General features: G+C 36.2%; 1 protein-coding gene across 4 annotated transcripts in view; it reads right to left on the bottom strand.

Annotated features, from left to right (window-relative positions):
* The window catches only part of UPF2 (UPF2 regulator of nonsense mediated mRNA decay), an 85,884-nt gene that overhangs the window by 10,287 nt on the left and 52,916 nt on the right, over positions 1-22,681 (bottom strand). For all 4 annotated transcript variants that reach the window (XM_064479366.1, XM_064479365.1, XM_031444619.2 and 1 more), the window contains 7 exons: positions 20,648-20,851; positions 19,758-20,033; positions 17,388-17,571; positions 12,602-12,741; positions 7,557-7,661; positions 7,153-7,251; positions 3,533-3,700 (listed from right to left, as the gene is read on the bottom strand). In XM_064479366.1, coding sequence (XP_064335436.1) covers positions 3,533-3,700; positions 7,153-7,251; positions 7,557-7,661; positions 12,602-12,741; positions 17,388-17,571; positions 19,758-20,033; positions 20,648-20,851 — 1,176 coding nt within the window. The remainder of the gene's footprint in view (positions 1-3,532; positions 3,701-7,152; positions 7,252-7,556; positions 7,662-12,601; positions 12,742-17,387; positions 17,572-19,757; positions 20,034-20,647; positions 20,852-22,681) is intronic.

Below are 22,681 nucleotides of genomic sequence, written 5' to 3'. Positions count from 1 at the left end.
ACAAAGACATGGCTATATAAATTAATACATTAATTTTAAAGATATGATTACATATATAAGAACAATCTCTGAAGTACAGTAAGAACTCAGTAAATTTTAGCTGTTATTATTAATATCACAATTGCTTTATTATTTTATTACAGGTAGGTGTTCTGGGCAATACTGAAATCTTCAGTCTCAATAGAAATACCTAAGGCTTTGAGAAGGCAGCTAAAGTCATTCTCTGTTCCTAGTATCAAATAAGATGACTATCTGTGATGCTAAGGGTAAAAAAAAGAAGTGGAAGTCTGAATTTCTTAATGTGAATCACAGGCCCCAACGTTATAAAGCTCTTGCTCAGCTGGCTGGTTTTCCTCTCACTGGTTTTACTGACTGGTTTCAAATAGCTGTAAATATATGCAAATGCAGAGGGAGTGACATACTACTGTTTTACAAAATACTCAAGCAAAGCAGCCAGGTAAGAAGTGGAGGTACATAATTTCCTCATCACCAGAAGTCACAAGCTGCAATTTTAAGATGCTCTGTCTGTCACCACATTAACACACTCAGCAGTAAAACAGGATGGCCGCTTCCTCCCCTTACTCTGATCACGACACCTGAAACGTCCTTCATGTTTAGTAACGGCAAGCCTAATGGCAATGGTACTGATCATACTAATGAAACAGGATTAAAAATTATAAAGCAAATTCCATGATGATCTGATTAAAATGTGGAAAACGTAGGTTTTTATTCATTCGTTTACAAGACTAATAATTTTTTTTAGAAAGTTCTAGATCTTCTGCGGGGAAATGATTATAAAGGAAAAAGAGAAACAAAAACACATCTTATGCCCTGAGACAAGTTTTACAAAAGGAAAAGTTCTCAAGTATTATACACTTAAAAACAATAGAAAAGAGACAGTAATGAATAAATACAGAGAGCAAAAGGGATGAATTCTTGATGAATTTCTTCACCAGGTGCCTTAATCGTAAAGCTGCTAAGATACTTCAAAAAAGAGAGGCACTGTCTTATAGCAAATTAAATGACAAAAAGATTGAAGTCACTCATACTAGATTTCCTAGAACACAATAATGGCAATAAAGGTGATTTCAGTTGTATTTTAAAGCTACTTTGTAACAAACTGAAACTGATAAAAATATGTATGTATATACATACATATAATCCCAAATTACTATGATAGGTAAGTAGCAACTACTGCAGTCAAAAGATATGTGAGACAAACCACTTCGTAAGTATTAATTCCAAAAAATGAGTTGTTAACCAGTATTAAATTGTAACAAATATATTGTGCATTAGCTTAAAACAATCAAAAAGCTCTTTAAAACATTACCTAATAGTTACACTACATTAAAACTTTTGCTCTAATAATCAAAACATTTTATTTCATTATTCAAATTCATTTAAATCTAGATTTAAATGATACTTAAATCTAGAAAAATTATCAACAGTATTATCCTTTCTTTTCAAATACTCACTTCACTGGCATAAATTTTTATTTTCCTACTGAGTACAGAAGAAGGTTATTTCTGGGCACAAATACGGTGCACAAAGAGATCTTTCACTTAAGAACTAAAAATTCCTATAAAGCTACACACTTCACATTTCTAGAAAAACCGTTGTACCAGAAGGGACAACACCCAAAAGTCAAATAATGAAATAAAAATCAGAACAAAATATACTTTCTGTTTCAGACCACAAAATACCAGTGATTTTTCTTCAAATAATGTTCTTAAAACTGAACATTTCCCAAAATTCCAAGTAATGTTTATAAGTTGAAAATGTACTCAATAACCAAGTACAGTTTCAGGTGCTCTGAAGAGAACAGTTTTACAAAGCTCTCACCCCATCACCAAGTTTAGGATCTTAACTTAAAAAACAAAAACAAAAACAAAACCCAAAACCTAATTTTTCTAGGGACTGGGAGGAGAGGGAAAATGCCAGGGCTCAACTCTGGCCTGAGGGTGAGAGAGAGTGGAACTGTCTTGTCCTAAAAACTTGATAACCTTGGAGTCTGGGATGGAGGAAAGGCACGTTGACTGAAAAGGAATTACGAAGACAGTGTCTGAAAAGGACAGCAGTACTCTGGATCTAAGTCAGAGTTAACTATGTCAACATGAGTCAGAACGTAGAGCCTTCTCCCCAGCCCTCCACTCCATGATTCTAACTGGTATACGGTTTTCATAGCTGAAGCTTTACTTGCACTATAGCAAAATAATGGCATACTGGACAACTCTGATCCTTCAAGTAAAAAGAAATTACCTGGCAAAAGCAAAGGTAAAAAATTAAGGTAGGCATCATCTCTTTGAGGTTGTACCAGCAGGGAGGGAACACAATATCCCTCCCCTCACAGAGGACTCCTGAGGCCAGGCCTCCCCTGACCACTCACCCACAACAGCCTCCCCACCCCAGTCTCTTTCTACCCTCCCGACTCACCTGACTGTCCTTCACAGCATTGTCCCCAATCTGACATTATGTATTTCCCTACGTCTGCTTCCTAATACTAGAATTAGCTCCCAAGAGAGGAGAGGTGCGGCTGACTGCTGTATGTTCTGCTGGTGGAACCGTGCCTGGTATATAGCAAGTGAACAATAAAAGCACCTGTCAAATGACTACTTGGATGAATGTGGGAGCCAGGTATTGAGCTTGTTCACAAGCTGTGGTAGCCACTCTAGTTCACACACTAAACATTCTCTTCATTATAAGATGCACCATTATTTTATATACCACTAACAGGAAAAAAAGGCTTGTCGATTATACCAAGATACCATCAACTCTAAGAGGCAGCTTAATTTCAGAAATATTAAAGTGTGAGCATCTTTTTTACAGAACTGATAATATATGATGTATCCTGGAGCTGTGTCCGAGAGCAGGGCTCTGTTGTGTTTAGAGCACATTTCGCTATCTGCACGTACATTATGTTCATCTTTCTCCCTGAGCTGGGGGTTGGCTCACGAGGGCAGGGGCTTTGTCTTGTTCATCACTGTAGCCTCACACCTAGGACGGTATTTGACACATAGCAGACACTCAATATTTGATGAGTGAATGTATGAATCAGAGTCATAGCTTAGTAACTGGGAAAATGATTTTGAGGGCCATCTATAAGGTAAGGGAAAGAAGAAAGAGGTGGTTTAAGGACAATGGAGAAGGATCAGGGGTCAGGAAACAATGATTTTTTTCAAGAGAAATTTTGGCAAGTGAGCATTTCCTTGAGATTATCTGCGAGCACCCTCCTTTCCTTTCCCACCCTGAGCTTATGAAACCTTCCAGCTGAAAGTCAAGGTATTTATTTATACATCCTAACAAAGACAGATGAATTTAAATTTTAAATGTCCTTTCCATTAAAAAATATCCATTCGATAGAAGTCAAGATGTGTCTTCTATACTCCTAACAGATAAAATTATTTCTACCACTGAATGCTTTAAATGCTTCCAAGTCTTTCCTTCTTATAAGCAAAAGATAACTCAGAACTTACAAAACAAAGTTCCTACTTATACTTGAAACTAACAATCCATTAAGCGGACAGATTCTTACCTGCTGCTTATTGCCTTTTCTGGTTAACATGACAAACGGCATCGTGTCTGCAGACTCTGTCTCTCCCTCCCCACCACTGAGTGGGGTCCCTTTCCTCAGCTGGCTTTTGAGATGCAGGGGAATGGCAACATCGAGTTGGTGCACTTTAACAGATTCACCACTTCGTTGCTTAAAGACAGAAATGAAAAAGAATGTAAATATTCCAAGTACCTGTGGATACGTGTAAATTGCAAACAATCCATTCAGTGTTGTACTTTAGAACGATATCATCAGAGCCAGCGTAATCTTTCTGAAACCGCAGGCGTCCCCACCTCCAGATCCTTACACGTGCCTCGGAAGGACAATGGGATGTGGCTCCTGTTTGTCGCTCCAGCCTCTCCCAAGAACACACACACAGTGCTGTGGGCTCTATGACATTCCCGCTCCCCGAACGCACTGTGCCCTTTCATTCACACTCACAGCACACATCTCCCTTCATAATTACCTAGGGCCACGACTGCCTGCTCGTCTGTGAGAAGCCCCCACCTGACTGGTGGGGTGATGACTGTATACACGCTCCCTGATGTTCTCGGTCAGCAGTGCTTCACACGCAGCAGGTGCTCAATTCACATTTAACAGTGAATGGAATCTATTGATGTTCAGATGAGCTTCCTGCTTGTTGATATCAATTATTTTTAACATTCACACTGGATCTATCAACCGATTATTTGAACAAACCTTCACCAATGACTTACTGTGTGTTAGGCTTGGAGATAATAGTATTAAAAGATAGTTTCTACCCTCAAGGAGTCATCAACTTGTTCAGTAAGGGAGAGAAATAATAATTATGCGCCATCTGAGGTATGTATAACGTGTGCTGGGGATGGAGGGCTGCGTGGGCCTGTTTGAGGGTGGGTGGGTGCTGAGATTTCACGAAAGGCTGAGTGAAGCTGGGACACTTGAGGATATCAAAGACTTCAGCTGACTTCTTCCAAGCAGATGGTAAAAGAGCAGCTCGGGGGATGTGGAGGGGATTTAGGCGGGGGAAGACAGGTGCAAAAGCAAGGACGCAGTCAGGGACCCTCAAATAATGCTCCAGTCTGATGAATGAAGTACAAGTGAGACAAGGGCTGAACATGACTCTCCAAAGCCAAGCAGGTAATGCTGAAAGGCCATGCAGGTGTTAAAATTGCTTTACTACTATTTAAACAGTCTTTTGATATAGGTTCCGTATTTGCGAGTCTTGCAAATCAAGCAAAATGGTAATAAAAGTGTAAGGTTTTATTGTTTTTGATTTCTCAGTTCCAACTTGCTAGAATTTACCTGAAGTTCTCCCAGGTTCATAAGATTTACTAAGACATTTTGCTTCAAATTTGAAAGAATCATGTTAAACAAATCTTGATTTGTAAATTATCTTTCTGATTACAAAATTAACATATTATTTTCAAAAATTATTTTAACACAAAAATATACTATTAAGTGTGTCCATATCAATCCCTCCAGCTGCCTCCCTCTGCCGACTCCAAGATGCAACAACTATTAACGGTGGGTCACCTCCTTTCAGACTGTCTTGCATATATTCACATATAAACATATACAATATACACATACAAATACGAGCAGCCACGATGCACACTGTTCTATACTAAACATACATGCTTTTCTTCTTTTTGATTCTGTATCTTGGGCATCTAGTTCACAATATACAGAACTAATTATAAGGGTGTGTCCTTATTTATTTAATTGCTCCTCTACTGATAGACAGCTTTTTTCTACTACAATGTAACAGCTCTGTGATGTATTTAACTTCATGCACTTGACAAAGTATTATTAAGGGTGCATTTTTAATCAAATGGCACGCCCATCTGACAGGCTTACTAAATTTCTCTCTAAAAAAGGCTGCACTGGTTTACATTTACAAAACATTTACCCACACTTAACCACAATGGGTACTGCCATTTTTTAAATCTGAAGATCTGATGATTTGATAAAGGCCCAGCTGTTTGCTTCTCAGTGAATGTTAGCAGGCTGTGATCGCTCTGTCCAACAGCAACAAACTGAGTCACTCATCTTTCTCCTTAGTGTGTAAAATCTCTGTGGTACAGTACAGATATTTAACTCTGTGCTGTGCAGGCTGTAGGTATTTTTTTCCTGGCCTGTTATTTCTATAAGGTTTTTACGGCGTTCTGTGCTGGAAAGCAATGTACCACAAATGGTTGATAAGAGACTGCACCGCTCGCTAGCCTTCCACCTTGAGCAAGCTTTTTGTCTTTCCAAGCCTGCTTCTTTAACTGCAACATGGGGATACCAACAGTACGTGACAGCACTGTGTGAAGAGAAATGTAAAGGCCTAATCCCGGGCTCAACGGTCTTCACACTTACTAAGATCTTCTGATAGATTTGCAATTTATTCTGGTGTGGAAATAAAATAGAAATCCAGCTTTATTTTCATTGGCCATTTGTTGAATAATGCAGTTTCCCTCAACTGATTTGAAATGTTAACTTCATCATGATTAAACTGCCATGTTCTAGGTCTATTTTGGACTCCCCGCTGACAGGAAACAGTTCTTTAAGAAGTAAACGGTTGATTACCTCTTCAAAGGGATTACAATGATCATGTTTTATTTGATGACTTGTGCTCCTGTATGATAAGATTTATTTCATAAATTAAGAGCTTTCTAGATGTATGAAGAAATTTTCATGTATGGAGGAAGATGCAAATTGGCCTAATACAACTGTAATGCTAATCTGTACATTATCATAGCTTTTGGCCTTGGTAGCATCAATGAAAGTAAAATCCAGGATTTCTTCTCCGAAGAATTACTCCACTGGCATATACACCATAATACCTAGGTTCTATCTTAAAAACAACCCTCCAGTCTTCACTATGACTTCTCTAGCTGCACCCCATTTCTCTTCCCTTTCTAGTAAAACTTCTCAAGAGTCAGCTCAACCTGTGTCTGGCGTTTTCACTTCCCCCCTGTCCGCAGTTTACCACTGAGCCCCTCCGTGGGGCTTTCGCCCACCGTTTCAGCAAAGGCACTCTTCTCCAGTCACCACAGGGCGTAATAGCAGCTATGTACGGGGCAGAAGTACACAGCCCGTGGAATTTTAGTTTTAACTATAATAAAATGTAATTATTGAATCACTGGGAAGATGGGGCTTTTTATAAAATCTAGTATCTTAGTATCAGCAACCATTAAACAACATTTTTTAAACATCACATAACCAATCATCCTCGAGAATTTATGTACAAGTTATTCAAATTATAAACCAAGCTTAAAAATTTACCAAATTAAATTTCCCCAAATATTTATCTTCTGTAGTTTGACTTGTAAACAAACTGCAAGTAAGGGTTCTTAGAAACAGGATTATGACCTGAGAGAGAAAAGGTGGAGGCTGATACAGTGAAATTACTCTGTTTCAAGTCTTAAACTTACTACATTTTCCCCTCACTCTAGTTTAAAGAAACATGCACATCAGGGTGTGGGATGCAAGAAGTACTGGCAACTGCAAAGTGTCTGAATCAGGAAAAAGCTGCCACAGAGGCAAATACCTAGATAGTAGAGACCCTCTAACCAGAATCAAATGTGCTGCAATATTGTGTACTGAGTACTTTGGAACAGAGCAACATTTAATACCTGAAGATTTTCTAGCATCATTTTATCCAGAGCTTGAATGAAGTCCTCATCTTCTACGCAAGGTACATGTTTAAGTCCACCTCCTTTAATCATTACCTCCTTATTAAAACAAAACAGAAACGAGAATTCAGACCAGAAATTCTAACTTTAATAGTGTTCTGTATGGCAGAGCCTTCTGTATTGATAACTTGTTCAATATAACTCAAGCAATGAGTGAACAAAATATAGAACATTATTAAATATTCAAAGAACTTGTTAATAAAAGCACTTAGGAAAACATACTGAAAATGAATCTCCAAAGAAATATTATTTCAATAATCACAAAAACCAAAGCTTCTGTGACTAAAATCGAAATACTATGAAAACGAAGCAGTTTCAAAAACCGAATTTTCAGCCATACGTACAGTATTTTCTTCATCAGTTTCATTCTCCTTGTTTGAATCCGTGAGGTAATCTGTGTTCTCTTCCTCTTCTTCCTCTCCTTCATCGTCGTCATTATCAGAACCCTCCTGAAATTGTTCAACATTCAAAACATTAAAACATTTTGAAAGATGTTACTAAAAAGATGTTAAAACTTCTGTATAATTGTCCATTATTCTCAAGTTTCAGTCTTCCATGCAGTCTGCCTAGACCGGTAGGGCAAAGTCAGCCGGGACCACTTACTACACACCAGCAGCCGAAAACCCATTTCGCTATCTTCCACTGACCTAATAATACGAAGATCCTTTGCAGAAACTCTTCCTTAAATTCCACAAGGAATGACTTTCCTGAACATTTTGTATTTTCCCCTCCCCAACTAACTCAAGACTGGTTTTCTCATAGCAGTTCTTCAATACCCACCTAACCCTGCAATGAAAAGTGATAAATAGTTCAAATTTAACACCATTACCATTTGAAGGCAATGACACAACATCTTATAAAGCACTATGTTATATAAAGCCCCTCAGTTCGGAAGGTGCTCTCACATAATTTTGTTGGCTCTACCCAGTTCTGAAGAAGGAAGGGTAAGCTTTACTGACCTCATTTTCATATGTGAAAAAACTTAAGGCTCAGAGAAGTTGAGTGACTTGCCCATGGACACATGCTTTGTCAGGAAGAGCTAGACATTCTGATCTCCCTTACTGGTTGCTTTCAAGTACGACTTTCCCCATCCCCTCATGGCCATCCCCCAACATCATCTTCTATTAGCCAAAATTCCTTTTCAAACCAGAGACTGGGGAAAGGAAATCAACAAATACTTTGGGACAAATGAAAATGAAAACACAACCATTCAAAACCTCTGGGATGCAGCAAAAGCGGTTCTAAGAGGGAAGTTTATAGCAATACAAGCTATGAAGCTGCTTCTCAGGAAACAAGAAAAATCTCCAACTGAAGATTAAGAAGAACCCCAATCAATTTTCAAAGAGATTAAAAACAAAAACAAAAACACCACAACCACACAGCAGCATTCCATCTGAGTATCCTTCCAACACGACTCACTCCCACTGTTTCATAAGTTAAAAAAAAAAAAAACTACACTAAACCCAGATGCTTCTCATTATGCCAAGCAAAGTGAACGAGAAATAATTCCTAAGAGAAAATAAATGATTTAAAATTTGATAAAATAGTTTTACTATACATAGCAATTAATTTCAAAAATCCAAAGAGTGTATTACTACTTACTATATGGACAGTGAAAACTTTTAGAATTCCTAAAGTGGAAATACTTGGGGAAAGTACAGAAATGCATTAACTTCTTTTTTTCAAATGCATAAACTTTTCTTCACATAACTCTATAATTCAAAATTATGAGACTGACGCGCTGCCTGCTGTGCTAAGAAGGCACTAATTCAAAACTAAATTTGCAATAGAAATGCTCTTAAATTGGCCCCAGAAAAAATTAATCCTCTCTTAACACTTAAAAGATTCTTCCTTTTCAAAAACTAAGCTAAAATGCATTAACTTTCTCCCTCACCCTTTATTTTTTATATTGCTCAGGCAAAATAAAATGGATTAACTTTTGAAATTAAAATGCTGAACAAGAATCTCATTGTCCTAACCTCACAGCACACGGTCATTATAACCTGCGGGGTAAGGAAGTCAATGGACCACACAGTCTGAGCTAAGGAAAGCAGGAAGGGAGCACAGCACAAGTCTAACTGTCCAAGTTCAAATGTTGGCTCGCTGGGACCTGGGGCTAATTATTAACCTACCTGTGCCTTATTCCTCACCTAACTCATAGGGTGCTAAGAGAAATGAATACATGTGAAATGAAATATGAATACAGTGATCATGCTCAATAAATAACTATTTTGCTTTGACAATAATACATCTTGTATTTTCTGTTAAGTTGTATAAATCCTGTGGAAATTTAGAATTTTGGCAGAAGAACACTTACTTCGTCTTTAAAGCTACCTTTAACTTACACAGCTGATACAGAGGAGAAAATATTCTAGTTGTCAGGTGCTAAGAGTAACTTCACAAGTGGAGCTTGAAAGAGTTGAGGACCAAGATAAAAGAGCACAATGTTTCTGGAGAGTTCCACTTTAGCCCTGCTCTTTCTCAGCTGCGGTATTTATAGAACTTCCTACCCTGCTCTTACTACATTATCATCAACCCATCTTCTCTCTAAGAATTTTCTCCTCTCCGTATTTGGAGAGCAGTCAAGGGAAACGGTGGTCTCCAGCGGGAGAGTCAACTATTCCAACTTCATTCCTTTAAATTAAACCGCCCAGACAAGGCTCGTGAGGCTTCCTACTGAACGTTTTGTTTTTCCACTTAGCAAACACACATGTATTGTGTATAATATTCACTTTGCAATTAGAAAAGTAAGAAATAGTTTTAGATGATAACAATCTTAAAATTATAAAGTTCACTTTTGAAAAGGGAAAAGATGCATTTAAAGGAAAAAACGATACATAGCAATTACTCAAATGAGAAATTTATAGGAAATTGAGTCATTCTTTAATGTCAAATTTACTGAGGTCATTTATTAGATTCTGTTTATCTAATTAATGCAATAGTGAAATCCAAAGACAGCCATAAAATTAGTCTAAAAATGCAAAATGGAAATACTCTCATTTCCTTTTGTTGTTATAAAATACTTATTAAGCCAATTTAAATTGTATAATTGAATGTTTCTATGACAACCTCTTTTTTTAAAAAGCAATATAATAATGTCCTTCTATTACACAGAAGTCAATTTGTAAAAACATATTCCAGTTCTAAATTCTTACCAATTTATTTGTCTACTTTAGGGGGATTCTCAGGTTGGAAAGAGACAGTGCTGGCAATACTGTATTATATTTTTGAAATTTGCTAAAACAGTAGATATTAAAAGTTCTCATCACAAGAAAAAAGCACTTGCAACTATGTGAGGTGATGGATGTTAACTAAACTTATGTTAGTTATATATATATAAAGTATGTATCAAATCATTATATGTACACCTTTAATACAATGTTATATCAGTCATATCAATAAAACTGGGAAAAAATGGTAGCAAAATAATAACATAAAAGTGCATCTATTTCTACTGTCTATAAATGCTAGCCTATTATAAAAGTCATACATTATTGTTTATGTTGCCTGTTACACAATCATTTGTTTGTGGGGTTTTTTTTAGTTTTTTTGGGGGGTGGGGAGGAAGGTAGTTAGGTTTATTTACTTATATTTAATTTGTTTTTTTAACGGAGGTACTATTGGGGATTGAACCCAGGATCTCACATGCACTCTACCACTTGAGCTATACCCTCTCCCCCAGGATCCTTCGTTTTTAATTAACAATAATGCAATTTGCTGTGTAGTCAAATCACATGAAATGTTCATTAACAGCTACAGAACTTCAGGGCTGAAAGAAACAAAGATTTAAGGATTTTACTTTAACTGTAGAAATTTTAAATTACCTTAAATTATGGGTCATTTTCCTTTCATTCTAAATGAAGCTTTTTAAAAATCCACTTTATGAATCTATCTTATGAATGCCTTCAGTAATTAACATTCCTTTATACATTAAACAACCTACATTCTCTATTTACATTCTATTTACTCAAATTAATCAAAACTTAAAAAGTTAAAATTCAATTTCCCCAAAACATTTAAATATTGACTACCAATTTAAACCTTTTCAATACTTAATTAAAATCACACTTTCCTAAATGCTTTAAGCACTCAAGGAACACAAAAATACCATACACATAAAATCATAATTATAAGCTTACACTTAAACAAGTGAAAAAGTGCTAATTCCATGGTTTAAATTTCATACTCGTTAGTATTTTATTGCTGTTCTTATTCATCCTGCTTTTTACTTTCTTAATTGTCTAATTTAAATATATATATAAATGTAGATAGAACAGCATAACGAATCCTTACTTCCCTATTACACAACTGAACAATTATTAGCTCAGGGCCAGTTTACAGTTTCTTCTATATCCCTAACTCATTTCCCAGCCTACTTCCAGATTATGAAGCAAATTCTAGGTACTATTATTTTAGATGGAACTTTTAAGTAGGTGTAGAAGAAAAAGGGAAAGAATTAAAACTATTAGGTTGAACCATGTGAAAATGACTTTCTGGTAGGTCCAAAATGGTAGAAGAGTCATTTCACATGGTTTGGCCCAGCAGAGTTGTAAAAACAAAAGGGCTCATCAATGATTACGGTACATGATTTTCAGATTTCATATGCCATTAGATTTGGGAAAAATAAAGTGATTAATATCTAATCAGTAATTTTTTCATAAAACATGTAAATTAAAAAATCCAAATTCTAAAGTGGTATTAAGATACACAGCAGATCAATGTTTTCTTCAAATTGCTTATTAAATAGAAATCCTAACTATAATGATGAATATACGTCATCGTACATTTAGGTAAACCCATACACGGCACCACCAAGAGTAAACTGTAATATAAACAGGGGATTCTGGGTAATTACAATGTAGGTTCATCAACTGTAACAAATGCATCACTTTGGTGGGGGATGCTGATAATGGGGGACAGGCTGTGTGACTGAGGAGGAACAGGCGGTATACGGGAAATCTCTGCATCTTCCCCTCAATTTTGCAGTGAATCTAAAGCTGCTCTAAAAAAAGGTCTTAATAATAGTAATTTGGGGGTAGGGAGGGTATAGCTCAGTGGTAGACCGTATGCTTAGCATGCATGAGGTCCTGGGTTCAATCCCCAGTACCTCTGTTAAAAGAAAGAAAGAAAAAAAAAATCTAATTACCTTCTACCCAAGGGGAAAATAATAATAATAGTAGTAATTTTTTAAAAATCCTATGATCAGCATTTTCTTATTTAAAAAACCTCTTAATTAATCAGGGTTTTATAATAGGCCTATACTAGTAGTTATATTTACTCTAATAAAACTAAGGGAGAGATCTTAATTTATACATTAAAGAAAACCTTGGCTCATAGAATCAAAGCACTTGTACACAAGTACCGATCTGCTATAAATAAAAGTCATCACCTCTTCTTCTGGTTCATTGACTTCACTTTCATTTCCAGATTGTTCTTCTGTTTCAGCTCCTCCTTCTTCTTCTTCTTCATCCTCTTCAAGATTTTCTCCTTCTGGCATAGAGTCTTTTGAGTCTTTGTCATTTACTAGGCCTTGAGGAGAAAATGGAAAAACACATTAAAAAAAAAGACAAAGGCAAGTTTTCCCCAGTGACTATTATACCAAGTCATTTAAAGTACATATTAAGTAAGAAAACTCAACAGCCATGTTCTCAGAATAATAAAATAACAGAATTCAAAACTATTTTGAGAAATATTTTAAAAACTACATAGGTAGACCTTCATTTCAACAAAGGAGCACTGATACATTTCTTAACCACTAAAAAAAAAAGTTTTTCTTTTCTCAGAGCTTCAAATTGTTTACCTCAGTCTCAGATGTACGAAGGCGAACAGTAGCAGCACTTAATGTGCAGCCTCAGCCACATAAATAAAATGAAGCCCTGGTCACACCTTTTATCAAATGATATTTCAACAATCTCTAAAAACTCAAAGACATCGTTATGTCACTTTAATGGAGAAATCACATTTGGCTGTCAATTTGAATGTCTGCAAATTAAGACCGAGGGAAGGAGGCAGACGAGCAGCTGTGTCACCCCAGATCTTCTTCCTTCCTTCAGTAACAGCGTTTTCCTCCAAACAGAACTCCCCGGCTAGCACCTGCTTCCACCTCCCCTCGTTCATCCACATTTCACTGCCGAGTCAATTCTTTATCACCACGAATTCCAAGCTACTCTCCCACTTTCAAGATGCACATAACATGGCCTCATCTGATCCGACTTTCCCCTACACTCCCTAAGCCTAAGCCTTGTCCTGTAGCTGGGTCAGACTCTTCCCTGTCATAAAGCACACTAATCTTGGGATCTTGCTCAATACACTTCTCAATATAGAATATCCTTCAATATGCACTTTCAAATCCTATACAATCTTGAACTTCAGTTTTACCTCCTGCACAAACTCACTGAGTATTACTTTTTCTCCTACTTGCTCCTGAGCGCTTGGAGAACTGATTACAGTTTACACTTAAGGATACACCATGTAATCGTTTTTCTAATGATTTCAATACACGTTACATCAGGTTGTAAGACCCTTGAGAACACAAAACTTCTTTTAAATATTCAGAACTTACTAGAGGCCATATATTGATAAATACACAGTAGGTGTTTAGTAAATACTTGTTTATTTATAGAATCTTAGACAATTAGAGCAGACAGAAATTTTAGTGATGATGTGACTTATTACCCCTTTGATTTTTATGAGGTATACTGAAGCCCAGAAAGTCTGAATAACTAACACAACCAACAAAAGCAAAAAATGACTCTAGTGTCTTAAGTCTAAGCAATTAAGAACCGACAAAAATACAGACGCAGAGTGATTGAAATAGGTACCTTTAAGTTTGGAGATTTAAAAAAAATGAGAAAAGATGAATGAAGCTCAGAGAGATCTATTTTAAAAGGAAAATAATACTGAGGAGAAAAGCTGCTATCTCAGATTGAGACTCCATTAACTTACTGTATTTTTTAATACAGGTTTTCAGAAGCAAAATATTGGGCTGTTATTCACATTACCAAAGGCAAAAAATTTACTTAAAGTCAGGATCGTACATATCTAAGCATTCTCAATAAAAATACCACAGTGCTGATAAACTCACGTGGCCTAATATATCACTATACCCTTTTTTACAGCCACTTAAAAATATGTATCATGGGAAGAACTGATGGATAAGTAGCTCTATTTTGATAGCCATACTTCTAATTTGTAAGGAAAATACATACTATTTCTAACACATTTTCATGTGCATTGCAAGTTAGTTTCAAAAACAGTTTATATATTTTGCATTTGCTAAACTGTATAATAAACCATTCACTTGCTGACCTCTGGGACAGTGTCAATCTGAAATAAACAATGCAGATAAAAATGTACATATAAAGGATAGAGGGTTAACAACATGCAAAATCCAGACAATAAAATATTTAAAATGTGTTTCAGAATGAAGTGTCCTTGGAGACCAAAATCAATTACCGTTCTCTTGATTTTGAGCTGCTTGGTGCCTCGGTTTTCCTACTCATAACAGACAGAGTAACAATTGTCATACTTCCTTTCAGATAGCTTTTATTTACATTTCTCTGTTCACTAGAAATTTTGACTATTTCCCCCACATACTTCATAGTGAGAAAGAGCACAGTCTTTGAATTCTAGTTCGATCGGTTAACCCAGTGTTTTAATTCGGGCTTTACATAATTCACCTGTCAAATATGAGCAACATTACCTGCCACTTTAATTTTGGCAGACAGCCAATACTCAATAAAAATACCAACTCTTCCCGTCCTCCCTCATCTGATTATGTCATGTTCACTTATCTATTGGGTGTTCTATTTATGACCAATTGGTCTGTGCTCTTTATGCAAGTGAAAATATCCTGGCACAGAAAGTGTTTTCACTTCAATTCTGGTTATTTTTTTCCACTGTACAAAAGTTTTAAACACCCAAATCGGCCTACGTATGTGTGCTTTCTCCTACCGTTTTAAAATTTAGGAAAATTAACGCCTCTTCAAATATTTGATGATTAGATACACTTTTAACTTGCAAACAATAAATATTTAACTCTTTTCTCCATCTGGAGTTTGATGATGTAAGATGTGGCTGTATATCAACTTCCCTCGAAATGCTAACCTGTTGCCCTCATCCTGTTATTAAGATTCCTATTTCATCATATACTACATTGCTTTGGATTTAACTGGGGCAAATTCTGAGCCTTTTATTCTACTGATTTTATTTCTAATTTATGAAATACACTCTTCTGCTTTAAAATGTAATTTATTCATATGACTTCTTTTTTCACTTCTATTCCCCCAGTTTTGTTCCTTATATTATAATATAATCTAGAGCCTCCAAACTAGAATTAAATTACATTGCCTATTATCATTTTGGCTTTGTTCTTAAATTTAAAGAGAATATCTTAGAGCCAGTAATTCTATCTATCCTGAGAAAACCAAGATACACAAAAAATATCATCATAACGTTATTTTTAGTGATGCAAAATTGGAATAACCTAAGTGTCAAACAACAGAACTAACACATTCATACAAAAGAATATAGCCAGTTTTTTAAAAAAGATTTAGAAAAATGCATCATGTCAGGAAAAAATTTTATTAAATAGAAAAAAAATCGTTATAAAACTGCAAACATGTGGGAAAAACTTTTTAATAGAAGAACATTTATCAAAATGTTAACACATGATTATCCTTGTATATGAAATATCAGAGATTTTTGTTTTCTTGGCATTTTTCAAAATTTCTACCATGAACACCTTACTACTTATAATAATACTAAAAAGGTTTAAAAATATAAGAAAAAATTTTTTAGAGCTTTCCCATTATGTTAGCATTGGGTTGCTATAAAATTAAAAAGATAATGAATTTGCAAGTGCTTGAGAAAAAAACTACCAAAGATGCTATATTATCTTACGGTTTATCAACAGAAAATAGATTTAATATAATTTATTCATACATGTCTTCTCTCTGATATTTAGACTCTAAAACAGAAGGAAAATGGGACGACTTGGGAGCATATTGATTCTAGCTGCCACCATCTTTAGAGTTGCATTCGCAAATGGTGACCTGTTTTTTTTCTTTCCAGGTTCTAAACAAGGACAGACTCCTCAAAAGGAGCCTTAAGTCCTTTAACTCTTCACTCTATAGAGGATAAAGTGTACTGCTCTCTCGACTGCTACCAAACTGGGTGTCAAACTAGTATTTCCTCATGCCCATTATACAGAGAGTGCCGTTCATAAAGGTTTTGGGGAAACAAGACTAAGACTCAACTATTTTAAAGTATACACAGTAAATGAAGTAAGTAAGTAGATAAATAAACACTCTGCTTGAAATAACCATTTTATACAATTAGAAATCTGAACAGGAAAAGAAAGTACGTAACGGGACAAAGTTCAAAGAGCAAAAAGAACTGCGTATGTCTCTATGGGTTGCACAATCAGAAGTGCCTTTGAAAATAACACTCAAATAGACAACAGCAATCGTATTCTCCAGGAGAGGATTTACTTTTGGAGAAAGAAACCCTACTAATATGCTGGATATAATATGAAATAGTAGTTTTAGAGGAAAAGAATCACCAATGCCTTTGTCATGAAAAGTGGTTTTTCAGATATGCAACATAGTAAATATATACAATTAGTATAACTGGTCAAGGTATGAATCTCCTAATAATCTCGTAATAAAATGCTAGCTCATAGGCTGAAACATGTCACTCTGAAATGACTGCAATACAACATGCTAAGAACTGTCAGCAGAGCAAACCAGACTGACAAGGCCCCACCGTGTTCCAGTTACTTCCACTGGCAAGGCTAGTCCGCTCCTCAGTCCCTGTGGAAGCCGTTCAAATGCTAACTCTTCCTCCAGAACGATCTCAGACGGATACTGAGAAAGTAACCACACCAATCCTCCTGTAGCGTGTTTCTCGCGTTTTTCTAGTCCTTAGAAATGAGACAACTCCCCCACTATCGTCTGCTTCAAGTCTTACATGACTGTTTTTGGCCAATTTGGGATTATTTAATGAAACCAAGAAGTATGCCACCCAGGTCTCACCTAACACTATTACGTAACACTCAACATCAAAAAATAGAAAGTATACAAAAGTGAATGCTAACGAGAAACATTATAAAGCAAATTCTAACAACAATCTGCCAAATACCATCTTTATTTTTCTCTCTGTAGTTAATTGCTTACCTAGTTTTATTAAGAATTCTCGTTCCAAGTCGTGTACCTGCCTGATGGATTCTTCCAGAGAATTACAGAGTTTGATCTTTGGTCTTAGCAGTTCTAGGGTGTCACTGATCATGTAATCTATGTCAATAGGAAATGGATGATCTTTTGTCCAAACCTCCAAACTTTTCTTCCACCAAACATAACGCTGATAACAAATGAAAAATAAATTTAGCTATAAGAAATTCGTAACAAAATATTTTAAAGTAATAATCTGTATTGTGACATCACCTAGTTATATGTAATAACTAAGCTAGAGTTGTACCAGACACCTACCACTTTTATTAGTGGTCCACAGCAATGATCCTAGGCCATTTATTCCCCTCCATCTATGTAGTTTCTAAGCCATTTGGTGACTTTGTATTTTTTATTATAATGGTCATTATCTTTTTACAAAGGCAAGGAAAAACTATAAATAAATAAAATACCAAATAAATTTTTAGGTTCCGAAAACAGAAACTCTACTCCCAAATAGAGTTTAAATATTTAACAGCAACAAAAAAACCTAATTCAAGGCCATGGTTTTGATAAATTTTAATTATTTTCTCTATACTACCTGCTTTGATTTTTTTAAAGGGTCAATTAAAGTATCTGAAGACAGGTTCCTGAATACATAAAAATCAGTAACCAACAAGCGTTTATTAAACATCTACTGTGTATATGGCACTGTTTAGATACTCTCCCTCTCTTCTCCAGGCCTGGTTCCTTCGATCTATTTCACAAGTTTACCTTAACTAAAAAAGCACAACCCAAGAATTTACTTGCATATAACCAAGTGTTGCTCTGGGTGTTTAATCGTCCTCTCCAGTTTTTTCTAGGTCCTTGCTACTCAAAGTATGGGAACCGGGAGCTCGTTAGACATACAGAATCTTAGGCCCCCACCCTAGACCATAGTCTGCATTTTACAATATACCCAGGCGATGTGCATGCACACTGAAGTTTAGAAGCACCACTGCAGGTGATCCTTTCTGTCTGCCTTCTGATACTTAACTGGACACTCTCTGTTACAGGCAGAACACACTGACCACATTTCCCAGACCTCACTCCTTACTCCCATGCCCTTGGTACATCCCTGTTACACGTTCCTGCCTATTAGTCAGTGTGGAAAATACTTTTGTCTCCTCTGCTTCTGCATATTTCTGAGTGGCTCTTTACTCTGCCTGAGGGATCTGCAAAAATGTCATAGGAAGTGCAAATAAGAATACTTTCCTGAAAGGGATTCTGCTTTGGATGCTGATAGTTACAGCTGACATTTGCCAGCAAAATTGTGGTTTTCAATACAGGCAGAGTCGAGCTTAAGGCTGTCCTTACATGCAACAGGGATCAAATCTGGAAAACCCCTCCCCATTTTTGGCTCATCAATTCAGAAAATAGGGAGTAACAAGCTGTCCTCTAATGCAAAAGTACAGTGGTAAGAAAAAGTTAAACAGCTCTTCGCCAAATAATTACCCCTACTTAACAACAGCTAGTACGTGGATATATATTTGATACCTTGTTATACTTTTAAATTTATTTTCTTCAACAATGGATAAATGAAAACAATACTAACAATAGATTATATAGAAAGGAATGATCAAAAAGAATTGCATGGTACCAGTGGTACTGTATTTCAGTAACATCTGGAGAATTCAACAGTAAGATGGTTCCCCTAATTAGTACATATAATATTGCATTTTATGGGAAATAGTGATTAGGTTTCAAACAACCAACCCACAAGCTAACATTTGGAACTCCAACTGTTGCAGAAATGTCTCTATATTTGTATCTGAATTTAGTTTATACTGCACTTGCCCTAAATCACAAGTTTACATGAGCAACCTAAATTAAGATAGGAAACACAGAATCCAAGAATTTAGCAATGAATGAACAAATAATTCTTTCAGCATTAAAAATAACGTTTTCCCCAAAATGATGGAGGATTTTACTAAAAAAAAAAAAATCATTTAGAAACAAGAACTTTAGATGTAAAACCAGAACACAGATGAGAAGAATGTTATCAAATGGATAAATATTACAAGTAATTAAATTCATAATACTGTACCAAATACCAAATAATCTATACTATACCAAATTTATAAACTGTACCAAAATAATTCTCAAAATTAATGATCAATAATTACCATTCATAACAGTTAAAACATTATCACAATCTTTATATGATAGAATTCATCATATATTTTTAAAATCTCTAAAGCATTCTTGCAGGAAAAATTAATCTAACTATGAACATATCTTATGCATGATATATAAATGCTTCAGCATTTCTTCTCTAGTATTTCTGTAACACAAGCAATGCATTAAATGATGCCCCACTGCATATTTCAATTTATATACCTGAAAATACACAAGGAAGCAATCGAGTTTTCTTTTACTGGAACCTCTGTCAAAGTACTGGCCGCAGGTATCCAAAATAGTGCACACTAGTCTAATCCTGAAAAGGTGCTCGGGAGGGTCCAGGGAACTTGGAGAACCATCAGAGTTAACACCAAATGAAGTAAAAGAATAAAGAGTTCTAAAAATAACAGCCGATTCCACCATTCGGTAATTATAAAGTTCTCCTAAGAATTTGGCACTGCTGATACGTCTCTGATTAAATTTAGGTTGATTAACCTAAAGGGGGAAGAGAAACAGACACACAAACAAACAGCAGGTTTCCATTAAAGAACAGTACTGTGTTTGAGAAAAGGTAAAATCCCCTCTGTCACTCGACAATCTCACTCACTGAACAGAGTTAGAAGAATGGGGTCTTCCCTTCTTTTCTAACAAGGTGGTCCCTTTGGGGTGTACTTTTTCTCTCCAGAAAATGGCTATCTTTAAAATGTTTCAATAAAAAGGACATGTTAAATATTAAATTTAGTATTCAGTCGTCATTAAATGAATTAATAGTTTATAAAACAGTTGAAAAGTAACCCTCCCCGTCAGCCCTCCATAACATGTTTTCTCCATCATCCATGAATTACGGAGCAGTGAGCCCACAGAGAGGGAGCTGCGTACAGAAATCCTTAGCAAACGATTGTCAACCAGCCTAATGACAGCCTGAGAGGCTAGAAAAATCTGAAAAACAGGGCTTATCAAGAAACTACCGTCTCCAAATAAGTAACAGTAAATAATACCACATGGGGAAGGAAAGTTTCCAAATTCTTATTTTTCAGTAACAGGATTTAGAAGTTGTTCAAATTCTCCACAAACTCCAATTTGGTAACTTTAAAGAAAGTCTCTGTTACCTCCATTCCTAATCGGATGTCTTCTAAAACTCCATCTACGACATGGATTCCAACATCCTCCTGGTAGAGCACGAGCCCTGCTAGGAGGTTGGCCACACAATGAATGCTGTTGTATTTCACGTTCCAGATGTTTATCATACAGCAAATGACATAGTCTTTTACTTCTTGGTCCTGCCAGGGCAACTTTCGCATCTGTCTCAAAACCTAAACAAGGAGAATTGTGTTTAAATTACTAAGATAAACACACAGGAGTTTATCTTACACATACCCAACAATACAGATACTTTATGATGACTGTGCAGTCACAGAATTTATGAAATGTTTTCTCTAACTGCATTTTAGAGACTATCAGCCTCTTCATTTTTAGACACGGGAAAATGAGATTTTTCTAATTATTGGCAAAATGTATTCACATGTCCCCTGTATCTTTCTGTAATGCCCTCAAATTTCCTAGAGTTTCCATGTCTTCAATCAAGCCAATGGTATACACTCACATACTCAGGTCACTGTACAAAATACTCAAGGTTTAACAAAAATGTTTTCTTTTGTGCGTGATTTTATGTAAATAATCTCAGACACTTCTTTTTATAGATGAAAAAATTTCCAATTAAGAAAATAAACCCAAGGTAAACTGGGTAAAAGGTCACTTAAGATGGAGGACACGACATCAAGACTGACATCACACAGCATCTCTTTTCCTCACACGTAAAAGGGGGATGACAGGCCCCTACTTCACAGTCTGTTGCAAGGGTCACAACGTAGAGCGCGTCAAGTGCACAGGGGAGTGTCACAGTACACGCACCCCAGTTAAGTCAGCTATTGCTATTTCAAAAATGCTACTGGTAATGAGATGATCAGCAGAGCTTACTTGTCAAGTTCTAACCCATCTGTATCCTGAAAGCAAACGGGTACCACAGCGGACTACAGAGTAGTCCTCTCACCTCTACTCTATGCCCACAATCCATCTTTCAAACTAAATAGATCAGCTTCACTGGAAATGTTAACGTCATGTCAACTGCATAAGCATGCCATACTTTTCAAACTTCCAGCCAATTCTGAAATAGCTTTCCAAATCCTGCTGTTTTAAATGACTACTATGTCTGGCTCTCTAAAGTTGGCTTCAATTTTCAAAGTTGCACTATCATGCCTCATCACCTTCCACTCCATCTACGTATAATACATGTATTATTCCATGCCTTTATCCTCCCCACAGGTTTTAGCTGTCCAAAAGTTAATTGGCTTTATTTTTTTTTCCTGAAAAAAGTTCCATACCGTATTGTTTTAACTAGCAGGGTTAACCAAATGTTTTGTTTGACACATCTTACTTAAAAAAATGAAGGTTCTAACAACATAACTACAATAACTAAGGTAATACGTCAGTGGTTCTTAACCTTTTCTGGAAACTGACCCCTGCTGAGAATCTAAAGAAAGCTACAGCCCTTCGTCCAGAAAACTACACAGGCCCAAAGGTTCAAAATTATTAAGTTTCAGAAGGTTACAGGCCTCCTAAAACCCACTTAAGGTTCAGAACCCTTGAACTGAAGCAAAATATTTGAAGGCAAATTCATAGGATATCAGAGACAAAGTAACAGTTTCAAACATACACAGCATCAACGTTAGATTTAGAAGAAGAACCACTTTTATTAGAATAAGAAGTTATTATCATGAAAGGAAAACAAGACGTATGTTCCGTTTATTAAGCATCATCGTATGACTCTCTTCTTGGAATGACCTGTACACGATCAGTCACAGTGGAACTTGAGACCTAACCCCGCCTCTCCGAAATTCCACTCCTGGGGCTTTAACAGCTCCGCCTCAATTTCTCCATTTACAAAAGGTGAACAATGTGAGCTGCGTGTATTTCTTACCCTGTGGGGCACGGAAGCAACTCATAAACAGGCTGATGAAGGAAAACTGAAATGTATGTCCCTGGCCTAAAACACTCTGGGGCAGGACTAGAAGGAAAGGGCACTGCTCTCTGTGCTGTTATCATGAGGCTGGAACGGGGCTGACTTGGCTGAATGTTATGCAAGC

This window comes from Camelus dromedarius, chromosome 26 (assembly GCF_036321535.1).
Source record: "Camelus dromedarius isolate mCamDro1 chromosome 26, mCamDro1.pat, whole genome shotgun sequence".
NCBI classification, from domain to species: Eukaryota; Metazoa; Chordata; class Mammalia; order Artiodactyla; family Camelidae; genus Camelus; species Camelus dromedarius.
This window is presented reverse-complemented; position numbering and strand designations above follow the sequence as displayed.